The 17,765-nt window shown below is 60.9% G+C and overlaps 2 protein-coding genes across 2 annotated transcripts; one reads left to right on the top strand and one right to left on the bottom strand.

Moving 5' to 3' along the window:
• Positions 1-4,159: 4,159 nt before the first annotated feature.
• Positions 4,160-7,480, bottom strand: MSRB1 (methionine sulfoxide reductase B1). The gene is made up of 4 exons (XM_064673398.1): positions 7,354-7,480; positions 6,757-6,899; positions 6,530-6,644; positions 4,160-5,561 (listed from the first exon to the last, which is right to left on the bottom strand). Exons 1-4 carry the CDS (start codon positions 7,406-7,408, stop codon positions 5,530-5,532), a joined length of 345 nt encoding a protein of 114 aa, XP_064529468.1. The 5' UTR covers positions 7,409-7,480; the 3' UTR covers positions 4,160-5,529.
• Positions 7,481-10,804: 3,324 nt separating this feature from the next.
• Positions 10,805-17,555, top strand: LOC135423299 (testis-expressed protein 2-like). The gene is given in 12 exon segments (XM_064673390.1): positions 10,805-10,910; positions 12,320-13,200; positions 13,326-13,526; positions 13,618-13,906; positions 14,137-14,382; positions 14,385-14,698; positions 14,803-14,902; positions 15,055-15,187; positions 15,295-15,432; positions 15,669-15,881; positions 16,180-16,300; positions 16,992-17,555. Coding segments are annotated over 11 exon segments (2,751 nt in total). The 5' UTR covers positions 10,805-10,910; positions 12,320-12,330; the 3' UTR covers positions 17,118-17,555.
• Positions 17,556-17,765: the final 210 nt, after the last annotated feature.

A 17,765-nucleotide genomic window follows, 5' to 3' on the forward strand; every position in this document is an offset into this window, starting at 1 on the left:
AGTGCACAAAAGCTGGACATGTAAGACATGAAGAAAGCACTGTCGGGGCAGGCCAGTGCCAGCCAGCAAATCTATTACAGTGGGAACACGAAATATTAATCACTGGTGCATAAAACAATAGGAAAAACCTGCCTTTTGGGGCAGCCATCCATCCTCACTCAGCAGGGAACATCAAGAGACACTAATTCCATACAGGTTCTGCTTAAATATTTGCCTCTGCCTTAATGCTCACGCAAGAAGCATTTGCTTTGAAGTTGAAAATAGACTGTAAATGTCTTTTGTGTGAGATGAAACATGATAAGACATGAAACCAGGAGGCTAAACTGTAGTTAATCACGGTGGTTTTACAAGCAACAAATCATTATTGCAGACAGTAAAGTGTATTGTTCTAAAGCACACGGCAGGAGGATGGTGGGGAGAGAGCCCCGGCCGGGCATCGCCCTCCAGCACGGGGGGTTTGGGGCCATGGCACGGTGGGGTGCCCACAGGAGCAACCACTGGGCCAGGTGGATGCTGGGAGGGATGGAATAATGCTGGTCCAGGGTTGGGATGATGCTGGCACAGGGCTGGACCAACACTGGGAAGGCTGGATTGGTGTAGGTGCAGGGCTGGACCAGAGTTCTCAGGTCTGCATTGATGCTGGCATGGGACTGGACTCATGCTCACGGGGCTGGACCAGTGCTGGCAGGGCTGGGATGATCCTGACAGGGCTGGGATGGTGCTGGCAGGGCTGGGATGGTGCTGGCATGAGGCTGGACCGATGTTCACAGGGCCAGGCCAATGCTGGCAGTGCTGGTCTGATGTTGGCACTGGACTGGAACGATGGTGGCACAGCCCGGAGCATCCTTCCCTGGTGGCCCCTTTCCCCAGGGTGGTGTGTTTTGGGATGGTTCACCCAGCTCCCCATTAGAGCATGGGGAGGGCAGGAGTGCTGTGGCATCCCCACAGGACCTTTAAAATCATCAAGTCCAACCATCCACCAGCACCAATAAAGCACGTCCTCAAGTGCCACATCCACACATTCTTTGAACACTTACAGGGACTCCAGCACTGCCCTGGGCAGCCTGCTCTCATGCTTTACAACCCTTTCCATGAACAAATATTCCTACTCTCCAATGTAAAGCTCCCCTGCCAGGTGCTGGTGCAGCACAGGGACACGCCTGCACCAGGCTGGGACAGGTATTTCCCACCTCAAAAATGAAGCTCCTGATTAGAAGCGATGCTCACTTGGGAGTGTGAGATAAGACCCCAAAGCGAGCATCTAAGTATGACTGATTAACAACTAAACCCTCACTAATTGCCTTAAAAAGTCAGAGCTCAACAGCCGGGGAAGGGAAGAGAAAAAAAAAAGAAAAGATTAAAATTTTCCGCGGGCTAAATATTTTTCTGGCGTGCTCAGACTCACTCTGGATGTTTCCAATCATTATCTCCCTAATTAACACACACCACAAACCAAAACCAAATTTCCCCACCTCGTGGCTCCGGGAGGTTCAGTGGGATTAACCAAACCTCGGGAATGGGATCGGCGAGTGCCCAGCGAGTGGCAGCTCAGGGGGGGAGCTGGGATAGGGAGAGATGAAGTTATTGTTGGTGAATGAAGTATAATAAGCCTTTCATTTTCTCCAGCTTTTGCTGGAAATGCCCTGGGACAGGTGAGGTCGCCGGGATGGAGCGGGAGAGGTGATGGAGAGTCACCTCTCCTCCTGCCAGCCCCCACACTGCCGGGAAATCATGGGGGGGTGGGATTTTCTTTCTAATTGCCATCACTTTATTTTCTGTAATTAACACAAAATGTGCATTTTCACAGCCCCCAAAGGAACCCAAATAACCCCTTTTAAGCAAACTGATGCTCCAGAGCCCGTGACTGGGATGGGACCCAGCAGAGCTTGGGATGAAAACACCCATTTACCAGGACTGACTGTTCCAGAGCACCCCAAATCAGGCTGTGCTCCCTGTCCCAAGGGATATCCCAATGTATAACCCCCCAAAACACTGCTTTGGGGTCTTGGGCTTTTGGGGTTTGGGCTTTGGGGTCACCTGGACTGTTCACAGCCAGGTGCCTCCTCCTGCCCTTGGTGTGTCACTGGGCACAGCTGGAGGGGGAAAAACTGTGGATCAAATGAAATGAAATTACACAAATATCAAAGAAGGAGCCACCCCTGGGAGGGCAGGAAACAGGAGTGAGAATTCCAGGTGAAAGCAGGAGCAGGAGCAGCCGGGCACTGGCTCCAAGGAATAGCAGTAATTAGAGCTTTCGAGCACCTCCGGGCCATTTGCTTTTCCCTTGCATAACATAATTTCTGTGGGGCTTGTCCTCTTTATGAGGAGCATTAATCTAACTGCTGGCGGGCTCTGGCTGCCGTGCCAGGGGCTGGAGCCATCCCGAGGAGGGTCAGGGGCAGGTCCCCTGCGTGGCATACGGATAAAAAAATGGCAAAACCCAAAAGGGAAGGTCAGCTGGAGGCTACGGGGGAGGAAATTAATGATTTTCCAAACAACCAGGGAAGTTTGTGTCGGCCTGGAAACGTAATTCAATTTGTGTGTTGGAGCTGAGCTGCCCCCAGCTAAGCAAAATCCTCTCGTTAAAGGCAGAATTGTCATTAGTGCAATAATTGAATGAGGATGGAGATGGCAGAGGGAATGCCTGGGCCATGGAGGGAGGGAAGAGCAGGTTTCTGAGTGCCCTGGGCACCCACAGTGGTCTGGGGAGGGTGAAGGACCCTGTGGGTGCACGGGGTGGCTGTGGGTGCTCAGGGAGCTGGGATGGGATCTGTCCTGCAGGATTGCATCCTGAATCCTCAGCACCAGGTGCTGCCTGGAACTGTCCACTCTCAGGTCTTTAATATCCCTGCCAAAACCGGACGGGATGGAATATTCCCTGCTGGATCATCTCCTTTGTCCTCAGCACCAGGAGCTGCCTGGAGCCCTCCAGCCTCAGGTCTTTAATATCGCTGCTAAAATCCCATCTCCCGCCAGATTTCCAGGAAAATGTCCCATCTCTACTGAAACCATCCTGAGGGGGTTTGGCACCGGATAATTTTCCTTCTCGTTGCTGCACGGGTGGATGCACAGGATCCCTCACCAGCGTCCTCCTTCCCTCCCTGCGGCGCCTGGAGCAGGGTTAGGAAAGGCACTGGCACCCTCCCGTGCCTGCATCCGTGAACTGCAAGGCAGTGTGGAATCCCGGCTGGATCCCCCGCGGCACGAGCTGCTGGACAGAGCAGGAGTGGGAGGAACCTCTGCTGCCTCATCACTGCAGCACCTCACGGGAAACCACTCCAAAAATCCCTTCCTTCCACACACCTCTGTGCTCCAGGGCTCACCTCGAGGTCACCAGTCCAGGGCAATCCTGGAATGGTTTGGGTTGGAAGGGACTTTAAAGCCCATCCAGTCCCACCAACCTTCCACTAGCCCAGGTTGCTCCAAGCCCTGTCCAACCTGGCCTTGGACACTTCCAGGGATGGAGCAGCCACAGCCTCTCTGGGCAACCTGTGCCAGGGCCTCCCCACCCTCCTAGGGAACAGTTTCTCCCCAATATCCTAAAGGTCCAAGAATCAATTGGTCAAAAAGCAGCTTGAACCCTCAGACTGGAGCGTGGTGAGCAAACAGAGATGAACCTGAGGTGAGGGCAGTGGAGGGGGATGTGGAGCTGGCTCTCATGTTCCAGAGCAGACTTCACCCCCTCGGAGGAGGGAACTGCAGTCTGGCAAAGCCCAGCTCAAGAATCCAGGCTCTAGGAACATGCTTTCCAGCTCTAATGGGGTGAAGAGCCCCTCGCAAGGCAGACAGGGATCTCCCAGGTGGATTTGTGCGGGGAAATTCTGGTGAGATGCTGCTAAAGCTCAGCTCCCGCTGCCCATATGATCCTGCCAGCCCAGGAGGAACCAAGAATACAGTGTGAAATGAGCTAAAACCAGCTTCATTTGGGCAAAAGTGCTAAGAGGAGCGAAAAGGAGACATTCCCCAGTAAAGCTTTGACCCTGGGAACGCCCAGAGACCTCCAGTGCATCAGCATCCCCCTTTCCCATGGCAAAACCTGGGGTAATGGGAACAAATTCAGGGTAAAGCCACCACACCCCACACCCCCTCAGCCTCCCCATCCCTGCAACCCCCGAGCAGATGCACCAGGATGCCACTCCCAGGGTGTTGAACACTCCAACACAGTGAATCAGTGCTTTATTTTCAGCATGGAAGGAGGTACGAGACCAGCAGTGAGCTCCAGGTATTTAACTGGTGTGTCAAACTTTTACTGGTGCCCTCAGAACCGTGGGATTGAGGCAAAACACACAGAGAGGAACCCCCCCAGCGTGTCCCTGAGTGCAGCTGCACCAGAACGGCGCCGGCAGCGCAGCCCCAAAACCCCCCAGGGCAGAGCTTTTCCCATCTTCAAAAATCCTTGTGCATTGATTCCAGAGGAGGATTTGGTTTCTGGGACAGGGAGGGAAGGCCACGAATCAGGTGCTGAGTTAAGGAGAGCTCAGTGTGACAGCCCTTGGGAGCACTGAGGCAGCACAGACGTGGTTCCTGAAGCCTGAGCTGTGCCAAGAGAGCCCAACCCCGGCCTCCCTCCCACCAGGGCACAGCCAGGAGGAACCTGAGTGCCACTGGAGTTTATTGCACAGTGATAAATCTGGTGTAAGGCCAAGGCAGAACTGAGGACACGGATCTAGAGCCGTCTCTACCGTGTGTAAGGTGGGCAGAGGGGGAAAACACCTGGATGCTGCCCAGTGGGATCACAAAACATCGCTGCCCCAGCACCCTGGGAGGGTTTATATAGGGCAATTCATACCATGATCCCAGCCCAGAATAGCACCAGGGATTAACCCAGACTCTGACCCCGGCTAATCCAGCGTGACTCCCTGGCAGGGCCAGCACAGCGACTCTGGATTGCATCAGTGCCTGGCTCTGCTCTGCAGAGTGTCCTGGCTCGGCTGGAGTCAGCAGCAAACCCTCCCCAGAGCTCAGCAGAGGCAGGAGTGCAGGCACAGCCGCTCCTTGGATGGGCAAAACCCAAAGGACTCTGCTCCTGGCAGAGGGGAGGATGCTGGGGAGCACAGACAGGGCTGGAGGGGGGAAGGGTGGGGAAAATGAAGAACTGTGGGGTTTGCATCATCCCAATTCCTGTGAAACACCCTCAGGTCATACAACCCTCTACCCAGCAGCACAGAGCTTCAGCAACCCCATTTTCCCCTCACCTCCCCCAGGGGCCTCCTGGGATCCCAAGTCGGAACAGCCCCGAGGGGGAACTGGACCAGGAAAACCAGGAGGGAACCAGGCAGGGAAGCCAGGAGGGAACAGTGACAGGGAAACCAGGAGGGAACAGTGACAGGGAAACCAGGAGGGAACCAGACCAGGGAAACCAGGAGGGAACAGTGACAGGGAAATGAGGGGTGAACCGTGACAACAAGCGGGGAACTAAGTCAGGGAAACCAGGAGCTTCCTTAGGGTTCCTCTTGCCACAGTGCCCCTTGCTGGGATGGTGTGAAGGCAGGATCAGCCCAGGACAGAGTGCCAGGGGGAGCAGCTCGCTTACTTCTCCTTCAGGTCGTTGTCAGCTTTACCTAAAAGAGGGGGAGGAACAATCAGGGCTCGTGTTTCTGCCTCCAGAACCAGCAGCCCTTTTTATAGGGGTGTTTTGCTGCACAGCATCTCACAACCATCCCAGTCCAACAAGCAGCACAGCAGCTCGTGCCCAGGGTGCTGCTCAAAATTTGGCCTCCTGAGGCCTTTTTCTGCCTTGGAGGAAGCAAACAGCACAATCAGCAATGGGAAGAAGGCCTGCCCTTCCCACAGCCCTGCTCCCTACCCACAGGGCTGCAACATTCACAACTCCCACCCAACTTCCTTTCAGTACCTAAAGGGCCTACGAGAGGCTGCAGAGGGACTTTCCACAAGGGCATGGAGGGACAGGACATGAGGGAATGGGTTCAAACTGACAGAGGGGAAATTTAGATTGGATATTACGAAGAAATTCTTCCCTGTGAGGGTGGGGAGGCCCTGGCACAGGTTGCCCAGAGAAGCTGTGGCTGCCTCTGGATCCCTGGAAGTGTCCAAGGCCAGGTTGGACAGGGCTTGGAGGAACCTGGGCTAGTGGAAGGTGTCCCTGCCCATGGCAGGAGGTTGGAATGAGATGAACTTTCAGCTCCTTTGCAATCCTCACCATTCCAGGATTCTATAACTTTCCCAAGAAGTGACAGCAAACCCCCCCTGGCCCCACCACAGGAGCTCCCTGCCCTCACTTTGCTCCCCCAGCAGAAACCCCCCAACACTCAGCTGCCCCTCGGACCCACAGAGACCCGTGGTCACATCCAGGAGCTCCAGTCACACCCAGCTCCTCCAGGGGGAGGCCGGGGAGCCTCCAGCTGAGCAGCCTGAGATTGATTCAGGGCTCCTAAGCAGCTCCTTGGCTTATCAGCACAGCCAGAGCCGCCCTGCCGAAAGCAGTGCAGTGCACACCCTGCCCGGGCTATCGGCAGCTCCCCAAAAATCACTGCACGGGCTGGAGCAGCTGCCAAGCCACCGCTGGTACCTTTTGGGAGGAACTTCAGCGAGCTGCTGAATATTCAGAAGCGGGACTGGCCCCGCTTGGGCCCATCATTGAGGAATTCGTGGCCCAGCCCGTTGCCGCACTTGCCACAAGTGACCTGGAAGAGCAAGGAGAGGGTTGGCAGCAGTCGGGCTCTCTCAGCCCAGGCTCACGGGGGACGAGCCCGCGGCTGTTTTGTCGCTACATCGCGAGGGTTTGGGGACGGGCACCTTGAGAGCCCCCGGGCGCTCCTCCCGCTTGGCCACGCTGTCCCCGCGCAGGGTCTCGGTGAAGGCCGGCCAGGGCGAGGAGTGCTCGTACTTGGCCCGGCTGGAGAACAGCTCATGGCCACACTTGGCACACACGTAGATGCCTGGGGATGGGGGCAGGAGAGTGGTCAGTGCGGGGGACAGCGGGGGTGACCCGTGAGCGCGGTGACACGGGACACCCGCGTGGGACTCTGCCCGCGTGGGTCGGTGCCAGCTGCTGCTGCCGCCGGACCCCCAGAGACCCCCCAGGGCAAGGCAGGGGCGTGGAGGGGGCAGAACCGCTTTCCCCATGGGGGTCCCCGCAGAACAGGATCCCCCCCAGGAAGCCCCTGTTGGGATCGACCCCCCCTCCCCATCGGAGGGATCCCCCAGCACTGACCCCAGAGCGGGGACCCCCAGCGCGGTCCGCACGAGTGGAGGATGCTCCGCTAAAGGACACCCCCATTCCCAACCCCCCTCCCAAAAACCCTCACCCCGGACGGCTCCGCCTCCCCGAGTGACACCCCCCGCCCTCCCCGCAGGGGGATCCCCCCGCCCCCATGCCCGGGGGCCGCTCACCCGGCTGGAAGTGGTCCTTGAACACCTCTCCCCCCAGGAAGGAGCAGAAGGACATGGCTGCGCCCGCTCCCCCGGCCCGTTCCGCCCGCCCGGCCGCGCCCCTTCCGCCGGGCCCCGCCCCGGGCCCGCCCCGACCCCGCGGGGGGCGCTGGGGCCGCCGGCACCGGGGGGGTCCTGGTACCGGGGGGGCTCCTCTCGCACCCCCCACCTCGGGGACCCCCGGCCCGGGCCCCGCAGCCCCCGCTGGTGCGGGGAGGACGCGCAGGGGGAGCCCCGGGGGCGCGGGCGGGGGGCGCGGGGCGGGGCGGGGGGCGCGGGGCGGGGCGCGGAGCCGGCGCTCGGTGCTGCGGATGCTCCGGCCCCGCCGGCGGGAGCGGGGCGGGCGCCAGCCCGGCACTGGGCATCCGCACCGGGCACCGCACCGGGCACCGGGCACCCGCACCCCGCATTGGGCACCCGCACCCGGCAGAGGCACCAGCTCTTCACCCCCGGTACCGGCACCCGCATCGACTCCAGCTCCGGCCCTGCTATCCCGGCACCGACATCAGTCCTTGGATCCCGGCACCGGGACTGGCCGGCCTCCATCAGCGCCGGCACCGCCGCCGGCACCGTCACTGTCGCTGGCACCGGCACCGGCTCTTCTTCCCCGGCACAAGGTCCGGTCCCCCCCCGGCACCGGGATTGACCCCCCCGTTATCCTCCCCCGGCACTGGGACCGGTCCGACTCCCCAGCATTGCTCGTCCTTCTCCATCACCGGGACCGACCGACCCTCCCCTGGGGCCCCCCAGCCCCCCCTCCTGCCGCAGGTACCGGCGCTGCGGGGCCGGGGCGGGCGGCGGGGCCGGGGCAGCCCCAGTTTCCCCAGCAGGATGGTGGGTTGGCGGTGGTCGGGACTGGGGGTCCCCCCAGGTACCCCCGAGGCTCCGGGGATGGGTGCTGGCACAGGCTCAGCGGGGACCCCCAGTCCCGCCACGCCGGGAGTGCAGAGCCGGGGTGACCCGTGGGGACCCTCCCGCAGGGGGATGCGGGGACTGACCGAGGTCCCTGCGGGCACGGGGGGTCCCGGAGAGGCGGAGGCAGCAGCCCGGCGTGTGGCAAGGTGAGGGCTTTGAAGGTGAACCTTGGCAGGTTCTGGCGAGGATGAGCTGCTGCAGCTCCTTTCTCCTTCCAAAAACCAGCACTACAAGTCCCTTCCTCCCTAGTCTATCCAGGGACCCTCGGATGAGTCCCCGGGCTTGGGCTCTCATGGAAATGGCACCTTCTTGGCGCAAGAGGAAAAATTTTGGCGCCCTTTGGGCAGGAGCCGAGGTCTGTCCCTGCTGCCCTGCAGCCACAGTGACGCGCTCGGACGGATCCCCATTCCCTGATGCCAACGGACGTGTCCCTGGGCCGGGAGCTCCCCCGGGGGCTGCGGGACCCCCGCGAGGGGCCGGCGCCGGCGGGACTCCTGCCCGCTGGGTGCTGCCGCTTTGAATTAGGTCAGGCTTCATCTCGGGCCGGCTGAGCTCCCGCTCCAGCCCCGGGGATTGATGACTCGTGGCAGGAGCCCGGGCAGGGGGAGGAAGGGGCTCTGCCGCTGCCCCGTGGGGCACAGGGAGCCGGGAATGCGCCGTGCCACTGCACGGAGAGAGGGTGATGCGATGTGCTGAAAGCACCTCCCGTAAGATCCACCGAGATCAGAGGAGCAGGATGTCAGGAAAAGCTCCAAATAGACTCCAGGGCCCTGCACACCTTCAGGGCGTGGATTTCCAGCTGGTGGAAGGAGCCGCAGCAGCCGCCAGGCCCTGGGTCTGAGCAGCATCGTCCATCCAATATCTGCTGCTCACCCAAATTCCCATGGAGAAGCTCTGCCAGTGCGAATGTGATGAATGTGAGAACTGGCTGGATCCTTCCCCAGGGTTGGGTGTTCCCATGAGGGATGTGAAGGTCTCAGGAACCATGAGCAGAGGATGGGAATGGCTGAGACATGGGAGTGAAGCAAAGTCCATGGAGAGGCAGAGCTGGGCTCAAGCTCTGGGACACAGAGTGGTGGAGAGGCTTTGGGAGTGGGTCCTGGGGCTGGCTTGGTCTCAGAATCCCACTGGAGCCATTCCAGCGGTGCCAAAGCCCACCTGGCTCCTCACTCCCCCAGCAGCATGAAATCCACTCCAGTATCCGCCTGTAAAACCCCTGAGAAAGAGCAACATAACGTGGAAGTGGGAGGCAAGGACAGAGCTGGGATCCTGCACTGCCTGAGCCATTGCCTGAAGTGACATCCCGAGGCTGCAGAGAGAGCCCAGCGCTCCTTGATCTCGGGATAACACGGAGCACTCCAGGGGCAGTGTCACAGCTGGGTTCTGTGCCGTGCTTTGTGGAGATAATTGGAGAGGGATTTCCAGCTCCTTTGTCTGGGCGAGGAAAGCCCAGCAGAGTAGTGCTACCGTCACCTAATTAACCTGAGGGCTGAGGGAAGTTAATGTTTCAATTAACTCTCCCTGATTTGACAAAGAGCAAATGCCAGCCAGGCAGTGCCCGCTTGGGAGCGAGTTACAGGGAGCATCCTCCCGTGCCATGCTGGGCCAGGGGGAGACACTCCGAGACACCAGCCCAAGCTGGGCCACAGCTTTTCTCTGTTGAATCCAAGCCCTGAACATGAACCAGATCTGGGAGCGAGGAGCAGAAATTTGGAGCTGGAATCCAGTGGAGACACTTGCTGATGGTTATGGCTTTGGTGTTTCCAACTGCAGCAAGGGGGGACCCAGTCACTGGGGGTCTTGTGTCCCTGCCCTGCAGAGAAACCCTGGACTGGATGTCCCAAGAACTGCTCCTCAATGGAACATCCAACACAGCACTGATTCCTTCCAGGTACCACCAGGGCTGGGGGGACACCCCCTGAGAGCTATTTGTTGGAGCCTCCAAAGCCACCATCATCCCCATCACTCCACCACCCAGCTGAGCCCACCCAGCTTCCCCCAGCACTTGATGAAAGCACTTGCCAGGACTCTCCTATCCAATTTATCCTCTAAAGAGCAAAAAGATTCCCTCTGTCCTGTGCAGGCACAGGCTGGGGATGAGCTCCGGGCTGGGAGGTGGGTTTGTGCTGGGGCACCTCTGCACTCAGCATTTGCCCTCTGAAGCCTGAGCCAGCAGCAAAGCCTCCCCCAGGGCTGCACAGCGTGGACCCTCCATCTCGGGGTGCTGGTGGTCCAGCCATGGCACCCAGTGGGGTCCATCCCCAGCACCCCCCTCCCCAGAGGTGGCTGTTGCAGCAGCGTAGCCCCTGCAGTACTCACCATCCCTGCCAGAGGAGAATTCCCATACAAACCCAGGCTATTATTATCTCTGTCTTCCACCGTGCTAATGGTCTCTCAGGAAACAGACTTCTTCTTTTTTTTTCTCTTTTTTTTTTTTTTAGCTTTTAAAACCCACGAGTAGGGGAGCAGTGGGAGCAGAGAGACGGGAACGGCAGAGGGGAGCTCCGAGCCCAGAGCAGGAGAGCTGGTGTCCCCCTGACCCAGCAGGGACAGGGAGCAGTGGCCAGGCAGGACCCGCCAAGGACCAGCCCCGGGGCATTCTGGTAGGAACAGCCAAGGGTGATGGGCAGAACTGGGGATCCTGGGGGTGGCTGTGGCACAGGGCCACTGGGAAACCTGCATGATGAGGGGCAAGGGGTGTCCTGGCTTCTGTGCTTGGGTGGGGGGTGAACAGGGCCCTGCAGGATAAGGGAAGGGATCCCTTGAAATCATAGAATCATGGAATGGTTTGGGTTGGAAGTGACCTTAAAGGCCATCCAGTTCAAACCCTGCCATGGGCAGAGACACTTTCCACTAGACTAACTCCCCTCTCAGGCCCAGCTCCATCACTCATTTTCCTCTGCTCTCTCCTTGTTTGGCTGCTTTGGTGCTTTGCCAGATGCCCTGGACTGCTCTGTCTGCCGGGGGTGCTGGTGGTGCCAGTGCTGCCACAGCCCTGCCCACAGGCTGGATGGCACCAGCCCCCCAGCCGGGGTCTCTGCCAGGTGATGGGACCATGGGGGCAATCACCCATGGATGATCTGGGGTTAACAAGTGGCTCCTGTAAATCAGAAGCAAAGCGAGAGCCGAGGAACGTGAGATTATATAAAGGGGGCTGGAGGCAGCTGCGGCACAGCCTGTAATTAATTCCTGGCACTGAGGAGCTTTGAAGATCCAGGGCGGCGGGTGTGAGGCAGCCCCAGGGTTCCTGGGATGGCATCCCTGCTCCTGCAGCAGGGATGCCACGAGGGGAAGAGGCTGAGCACCCCACGGACCTGCTGGGAGCTGGCTCTGCAGAGCCCAACCTGCAGGTCCATCCTCCTTCCCAGAATCACGGAGGGGGCACAGCTTGGGAGTGGGTCAGCCCTTGGCTTTGGCAGGAGCACAGCAGTGAGGGATCATGGTGGCTGCTGGGGACAGGACAGGACTTTGCCATGGCCAAGGACACCCTCAAGGCTACAGAAACTTTGTCAGGGAAACTTTTGTGCCCCTCCAGTAAAACCAGAGATTCCCGACCTGCAGAGCATCCCCACACTGCACTGGGACCAGAGCTCAGACCATTTCGGGTTTGTGCAGTGCATGAAGAGGGAGCCAAACCACTGTTGGTTATGCCAGAAACCTTCAGAGGAGTCAGGGAGTCCTGCCTGCTGGCCTGGCATCCCTCCTCGCAGCCCCGGTGCTTGCACTGGGACCAACAGAGTGTCCTGGTGCAGGAAAATCCCCCATCACTGAGCTCATCTTACCACGGTGCCTCCTCCATCCCATCCCTGCCAGGAAGCCCAGGGAGAGCCACAAGCTGTGTGCCCCAAGTGCATCCCGAGATAGGCTGGAAGGCTCCCAGCCTGTAGCAACGGGGTCAGCCCGCTCCCGCTCGGGGCTCGTGGCAGTGCTGGTGGGGAAGGCAGGGCTGGGGCAGGCCCGTGCTGTGCCCTGAGCTCTCCCGGGGCTGAGCCGACCCCTCTGTTCCCCGCAGCGCCGTCGGCGATGCGAGCGATGGCAGACCAGGCTGCGGCGGCGGCCGACGCCTCTCCAGCCCTGGCACCGTCCCCGGGCTCACCTCGGCGTGGGGACACCGATGGACTCACACCCCATCCTACCGGCACCAGGGATGACACCGGCGGGCTCCTCCCCACCACGGACGGGGACACAAAGCGTCCCCCCTCGCCCCAGCCCGGGAGGATGCTCCTGGCCGACCTCCCGCGGGCCCCCCAGCCCCGGCTGAGCCCCGCCAAGTCCCGCACGGCTCCGTCCTCGCCCAGCATCTCCCCGTCGGAGAGCCGGGCCGCCCTGCTCCGGCTGCGCGAGGCCAGGCTGGAGGACACGCGGAGGCGGCTGTCGGAGGCCGTGCAGGAGCCCCTGAGCCGGCTCAGCCGCCTCATGGCCGAGGAGAGCAGCCCCCCGTCCCGGGCGAAGGAGCCGGCGGGCAGCCCCGGGACACCGGGGGGCCGCGGGGCCGGGGGACGCCGGGTGCGGGACTGGACCCCCTGGGAGCCCACCCTGAACTGCCGCTACGAGATCTGCTCCTACGGGGACGTGATCCAGGTGGTGGAGGTGGCACAGCGGGATGCGGAGCCCCCGCTCCCGCCCCCCGAGGAGCCGCCGCCGGCACGTTCCGGGGGCGCAGTGCCGGGCAGAGCCCTCGCCTCCATCGCCCTCCTCGCCTACGGCTACTTGGTCCTGCCCCTGCCGCCCTACGCCGCCGGCCTCTGCGTGGGGCTGCTCTGCGGGCTGCTGCTGGGCTTCCTCGCCATCCTCCTCCTCATGCCGAAGGCTCCGCCGGCCACACGGGGACCCTGGGGCCGCCTGCGCCCCAGGCTGCTCCCGGGGGAGCCCCGGGAAACCCTCCACCTCCAGGTAGGAGGGGGGTGGCCTGTGGTGGGGGGCTGGAGGGGATTCCAGGGTTGGAGGTGCCCGTGGTGGGTACAGGCTGCTGCCCCCACGGCACAGTGGGAAGCTCCGGCTCCCTCTCCCTCCCCCAGGGCTGGATGAACCAGCTGCATGTCTACGACCCCGAGCTTTTCCACCCCTCGCTCACGCACTCGGTGCTCGCCGTGCTGGACGGGGCCACCCTCAAGCTGTCCTACCCCAAGAGCAACATCCCACGCAGAGCCACCTTCGAGGAGGAAATCCTCGACACTCCCTTCGTCAGCCACCGCTGCTACGACCTGACTGACGCCAAGGTGAGTCTGGCGGTGTCCAGGACTCTCCCACGGGAGACTCTCCTACTCACCCACGCCTGGCCCAGCCTCACCCCCGCTCTCGGTGCCACAGGTCTTCCTGTGCCCCCCCAGCCTGGCCCGAAAGCGGACATGGAACAAGAAATACCCCATCTGTGTCCTCCTCCCCGAGGAGGGCAGGAGCAGCGAGGAGCATGACCCGGAGCTGCAGGGGGATGAGGGGACAAAGAAGGTGCCACTGTCCGGGCAGGACATCCCAGGGGACGGCAGGGAGAGGTGCCTGTACCTGTTTGGGAGGACGGGGCGGGAGAAGGAGGAGTGGTACCAGCACCTCGTGCAAGCCTCCCGTGGGACACCCAGCAGCCACGGTGACACCAGGGCAGGTGAGGTGTGGCCATCGTGGCCTCTGCTCTGTGCCAGGACCCATCCGAGTGGGAGATGCACATGTGCCCTTGTGGACAGCAATGGGCATGGGGGGATTTAAAAGCCGTGTGGATGTGGCACTTGGGGACATGGTCTAGTGGTGGTCTTGGCAGTGCTGGGGGAATGGCTGGACTTGATGACATGAGAGGGCTTTTCCAACCTGAGTGACCCTTGGATTCCATGTCCCCAGGCGTGGGACCAGCTCTGCAGAGCAGCGGCAGCAGCAGCGGAGGGAGCACCGAGGACATTTCCTCTGCTGTCCCACCCAAGGATCTGTTGGGAAGTGTGGAAGAGATTTACCTGGATTACAACACCTACATGGCCCGATTTGTGCCAGCACAGGGAGCACCCAGCCCGGACCAGAGCCCCTCTCACAGAGCTCTGGGCAGCCCCACACCCACCAAGGTGAGTGGGACAAACCTGGCACTGGGGGCGGGACTGATGGACCCTGCGTGGAGCCACTGCCAGGCTGTGCTTCATCCCCTCCCTCCCGGCACCGCGGTCGGAGCAGCCAAGCCCTGGGGCAGGGGAACACCCGGGCAGCAGGTCCCACTGCTCAGGGGGCCACCTCCCTCCAGGGGCCCGTGGCTCCTGCCCCCCCACAGCTCGGCGAGGACACGGGCGGGCACGGCGAGGCTGGCATGGCCTGGATGAACGCGCTGGTGGGGCGCATCTTCTGGGACTTCCTCCGGGAGCAGTACTGGGCAGAGCAAGTGTCCAACAAGATCCAGAAGAAGTTGAGCAAGATCAAGGTGAGAGGCAGGAGCATCCCAGCAGCCGGGGGAGCCCCGTCCCCAAGGCCCCACGGCAGGTGCCAGGCTGCAGTGACTGTCCCTGCGGGGTTTCCCTCCATCAGCTCCCGTATTTCATGAATGAGCTGACGCTGACGGAGCTGGACATGGGCACATCCATCCCCTTGGTCCTCAGTGCCTCCAACCCCACCGTAAATGAGCGAGGTAAGAGCCCCACAGGGACCCCAGGGCTGGCTCCACTGCAGCTTCACTGAGGTGCCAGCCTGGTACCTGAAGCACAGAAGTTTTGGCAGGTGCACAAGCAGCTCTGCCCCCATGGTGCTGACCTGGTCTCACCCTGTCCCTCTCCCTGGCAGGGCTCTGGGTGGACATGGAGGTCACCTACAGCGGCTCGTTGCAGATGACGCTGGAGACAAAGATGAACCTCAGCAAGCTGGGGAAGGAGAGCACTGCAGAGGAGAGTGGCCCGGCAGAGGCAGGCACGGAGGGGTAAGGAGGCTGTGCATGGCTGGCTTCATCCTCCTCCTCCTCCTGCCTGAGCGAGCCGAGGGGCTGCTGGCCCAGGGCACCCCCGTGATACTCCTTGGGGCTCACAGGGCCAGGCCCCGGCTGATCCTGCTGGCAGACAGCGACGCCGAGTCCTCCAGCGCCGGCTCCTCCGAGGAGGAAGATGTTGCTGCTGCAGAGCCCATGGGAGCCCCGGGGGAGCGGGTCCCCCCGCCAGGCACTGAGGGGTAAGGGGGTGTTGGGGGTCTGTGCCAAGAGGGGCACGGGGAGGTGCTGGTGAAGTGCTACACCAGCACGGGGGGCATGGGGACGATGTCCCTGGGAGGGCACACAGCACATGGTGGCAGCCCTTCAGAGGGGACCCTGTCCCTGTGGGATGCCCTGGCAGAGGGATGGGGGACCCCGAAACCCAGCAGGGCCCTGGGTCTCACCCTGTGCTGAGCTGGGGCTCCCCTCGCTTCAGCCACGTCAGCGGCAACAGCACGAGCCGGAAGATCCTGCGCTTCGTGGATAAGATCGCCAAGTCCAAGTACTTCCAGAAGGCCACAGAAAACGAGTTCATCAAGAAGAAGATCGAAGAGGTTTCCAACACGCCGCTGCTGCTGACGGTGGAGGTGCAGGAGCTGGCAGGAACCTTGGCTGTGAACATCCCCCCGCCACCGACGGACCGAGTCTGGTACCAGCTCTCCTTCCCCCCACATGCACATCCTCCTTCCAGCTCCCCTTGCTCCCTGTGGCTCCAAGGAGCCAGCTCCAGGGCTTTGGGATCACCTGGGGCAACAGCAGCCCGGAGCTGTTCTCCCAAGGGAACTCACTGGCCTCAGGCTCATTTCTCTGAGTCTGCACCCAGGCCAAGGCAGGATCTGGGGACAGTGAGCCGCCACCTCCTCCTTAAAACCCAGCAGTGGGACCGCCTGGGCTGTGCCACATCTTCGAGGCATGGTGCTTTCTGCCTCTCTCCTTTCCCCCCACAGGTACAGCTTCCGAGTGCCACCCCAGCTGGAGCTGAAGGTGTGTCCCAAGCTGGGCGAGCGGGAGGTGACGTTCCTGCACGTCACCGAGTGGATCGAGAAGAAGCTGCAACACGAGTTTCAGGTGCCTGGGCTGCTAAAGAGCTTAGCAAACCCTGCCATTGGGGATAATCAACCTCAGTTTGGGCCAGCTGTCTCTACAAAAAGCCAACATCTGGTCTGCACTGTCCAGCTTTGGACAGTCAAGAGAGAGAAACCAAATAAACAGCTCCAGGGCTGGTGCTCTGAGCATGACAATGCTTGAGGAAAAGTGATTTCCTCCCTTTTGCAGCCCTGTCACAAGCAGGGGGCACTCAGGCTGTCAGCCAGTCCCAGGCATGCACCCCCCAGAAGGGCTGAATCCACCCATCTGCTCTGGTCTGGGGATGCTTTGGAGATTTGCCATCACAAGGGTTTGTTTTCAGCCTCTCACCTTTGAGACCTCTGGTCAAAGAGCAGAAATATCCCCACAGATATTTAGGGCCCCCCAAAGAGCTGCCCATTTGGATGATTTCAAAGTGCTGGTCCCTGCCCTTTGCTGTGAACACCTATGAAGCCATAGGGCCAAGAAAAACTCTTCCTGCTTGTCCTCAACCCAATATCCAGAGCTGGAAACCCTCTGGGGCTGCTGCTGAGGGGGCGGGAGCCCAGGACTTGTTCATAGCTCTAGGCTCTGACCTGAGCGTGGCTCCTGCCAAGCCACCTCCAGGCAGTGTCCCCAGGCAGGGGAGTGGTGTTCAAACCCACTGACTTGTTCCTCTGGGTCCCTCTTTCAGAAGGTTTTGGTGATGCCAAACATGGATGATCTCATCATTCCCATCATGCGCTCCGGCCTGGATCCTTGGCCGCCCGCTGCGGGACTGCCCCGGGACCTGCCAGCCAAGGGGGACAAGAGGCTCTGAAGCACATTCCCAGGGGCAGGGACACTGCATGGAGCTCAGGGACCTCGCTGGGACACGGAGACAGCCCTGGCTGGGCCTGGATTCATCCTCATCCTCTGCTTGTGCAGATGAGCCTCCTCCTCAAATCCTGCAAGCACATGTTCAGGGCAGAACCAGGCACAGCACAAGGAGCTTCTGCAGAGCCAGGAACTTCATGCCTGAGGTTCCCAGGACTCCTGGTCAAGGAGGCAGCTCTGGACCAGTGGAAGGCTGGGCTTCCCACTGTCTGGTTCCCAAAGAAGGTGCAGGCCGCCCAGACCGGTTCTGCACCAAAGGAGTTGGGATCATCTCTGACTCAAACATCACAGCTCCAAACATCCCACCCTCCCCACAGGCAGCTGGACTGCAAGGGAAGCACGGGTGGGAAGTGAGTCCAAACAATAAATCCATCGCTGCCCAGCCCTGCCTAGCAGCCTTCTTGTTGTGCACAAATCCCCACATCTGCCGAGGATTCCAGCTGGGATCGGGGGGGATTTGAACGGGGAAAATTCCACGGGTCAAACCTTCAGCTCAGCAAAACAGTGCCTGGGTGAGTGTGTGAGAGGCAGTGAGGGGAGAGACTGTCAGGGACACTGGGCACAGGCAAGTCAGAAGGCCCAGTATTCCCAG

Source organism: Pseudopipra pipra, chromosome 16 (genome assembly GCF_036250125.1).
Source record: "Pseudopipra pipra isolate bDixPip1 chromosome 16, bDixPip1.hap1, whole genome shotgun sequence".
Lineage (NCBI taxonomy): Eukaryota > Metazoa > Chordata > Aves > Passeriformes > Pipridae > Pseudopipra > Pseudopipra pipra.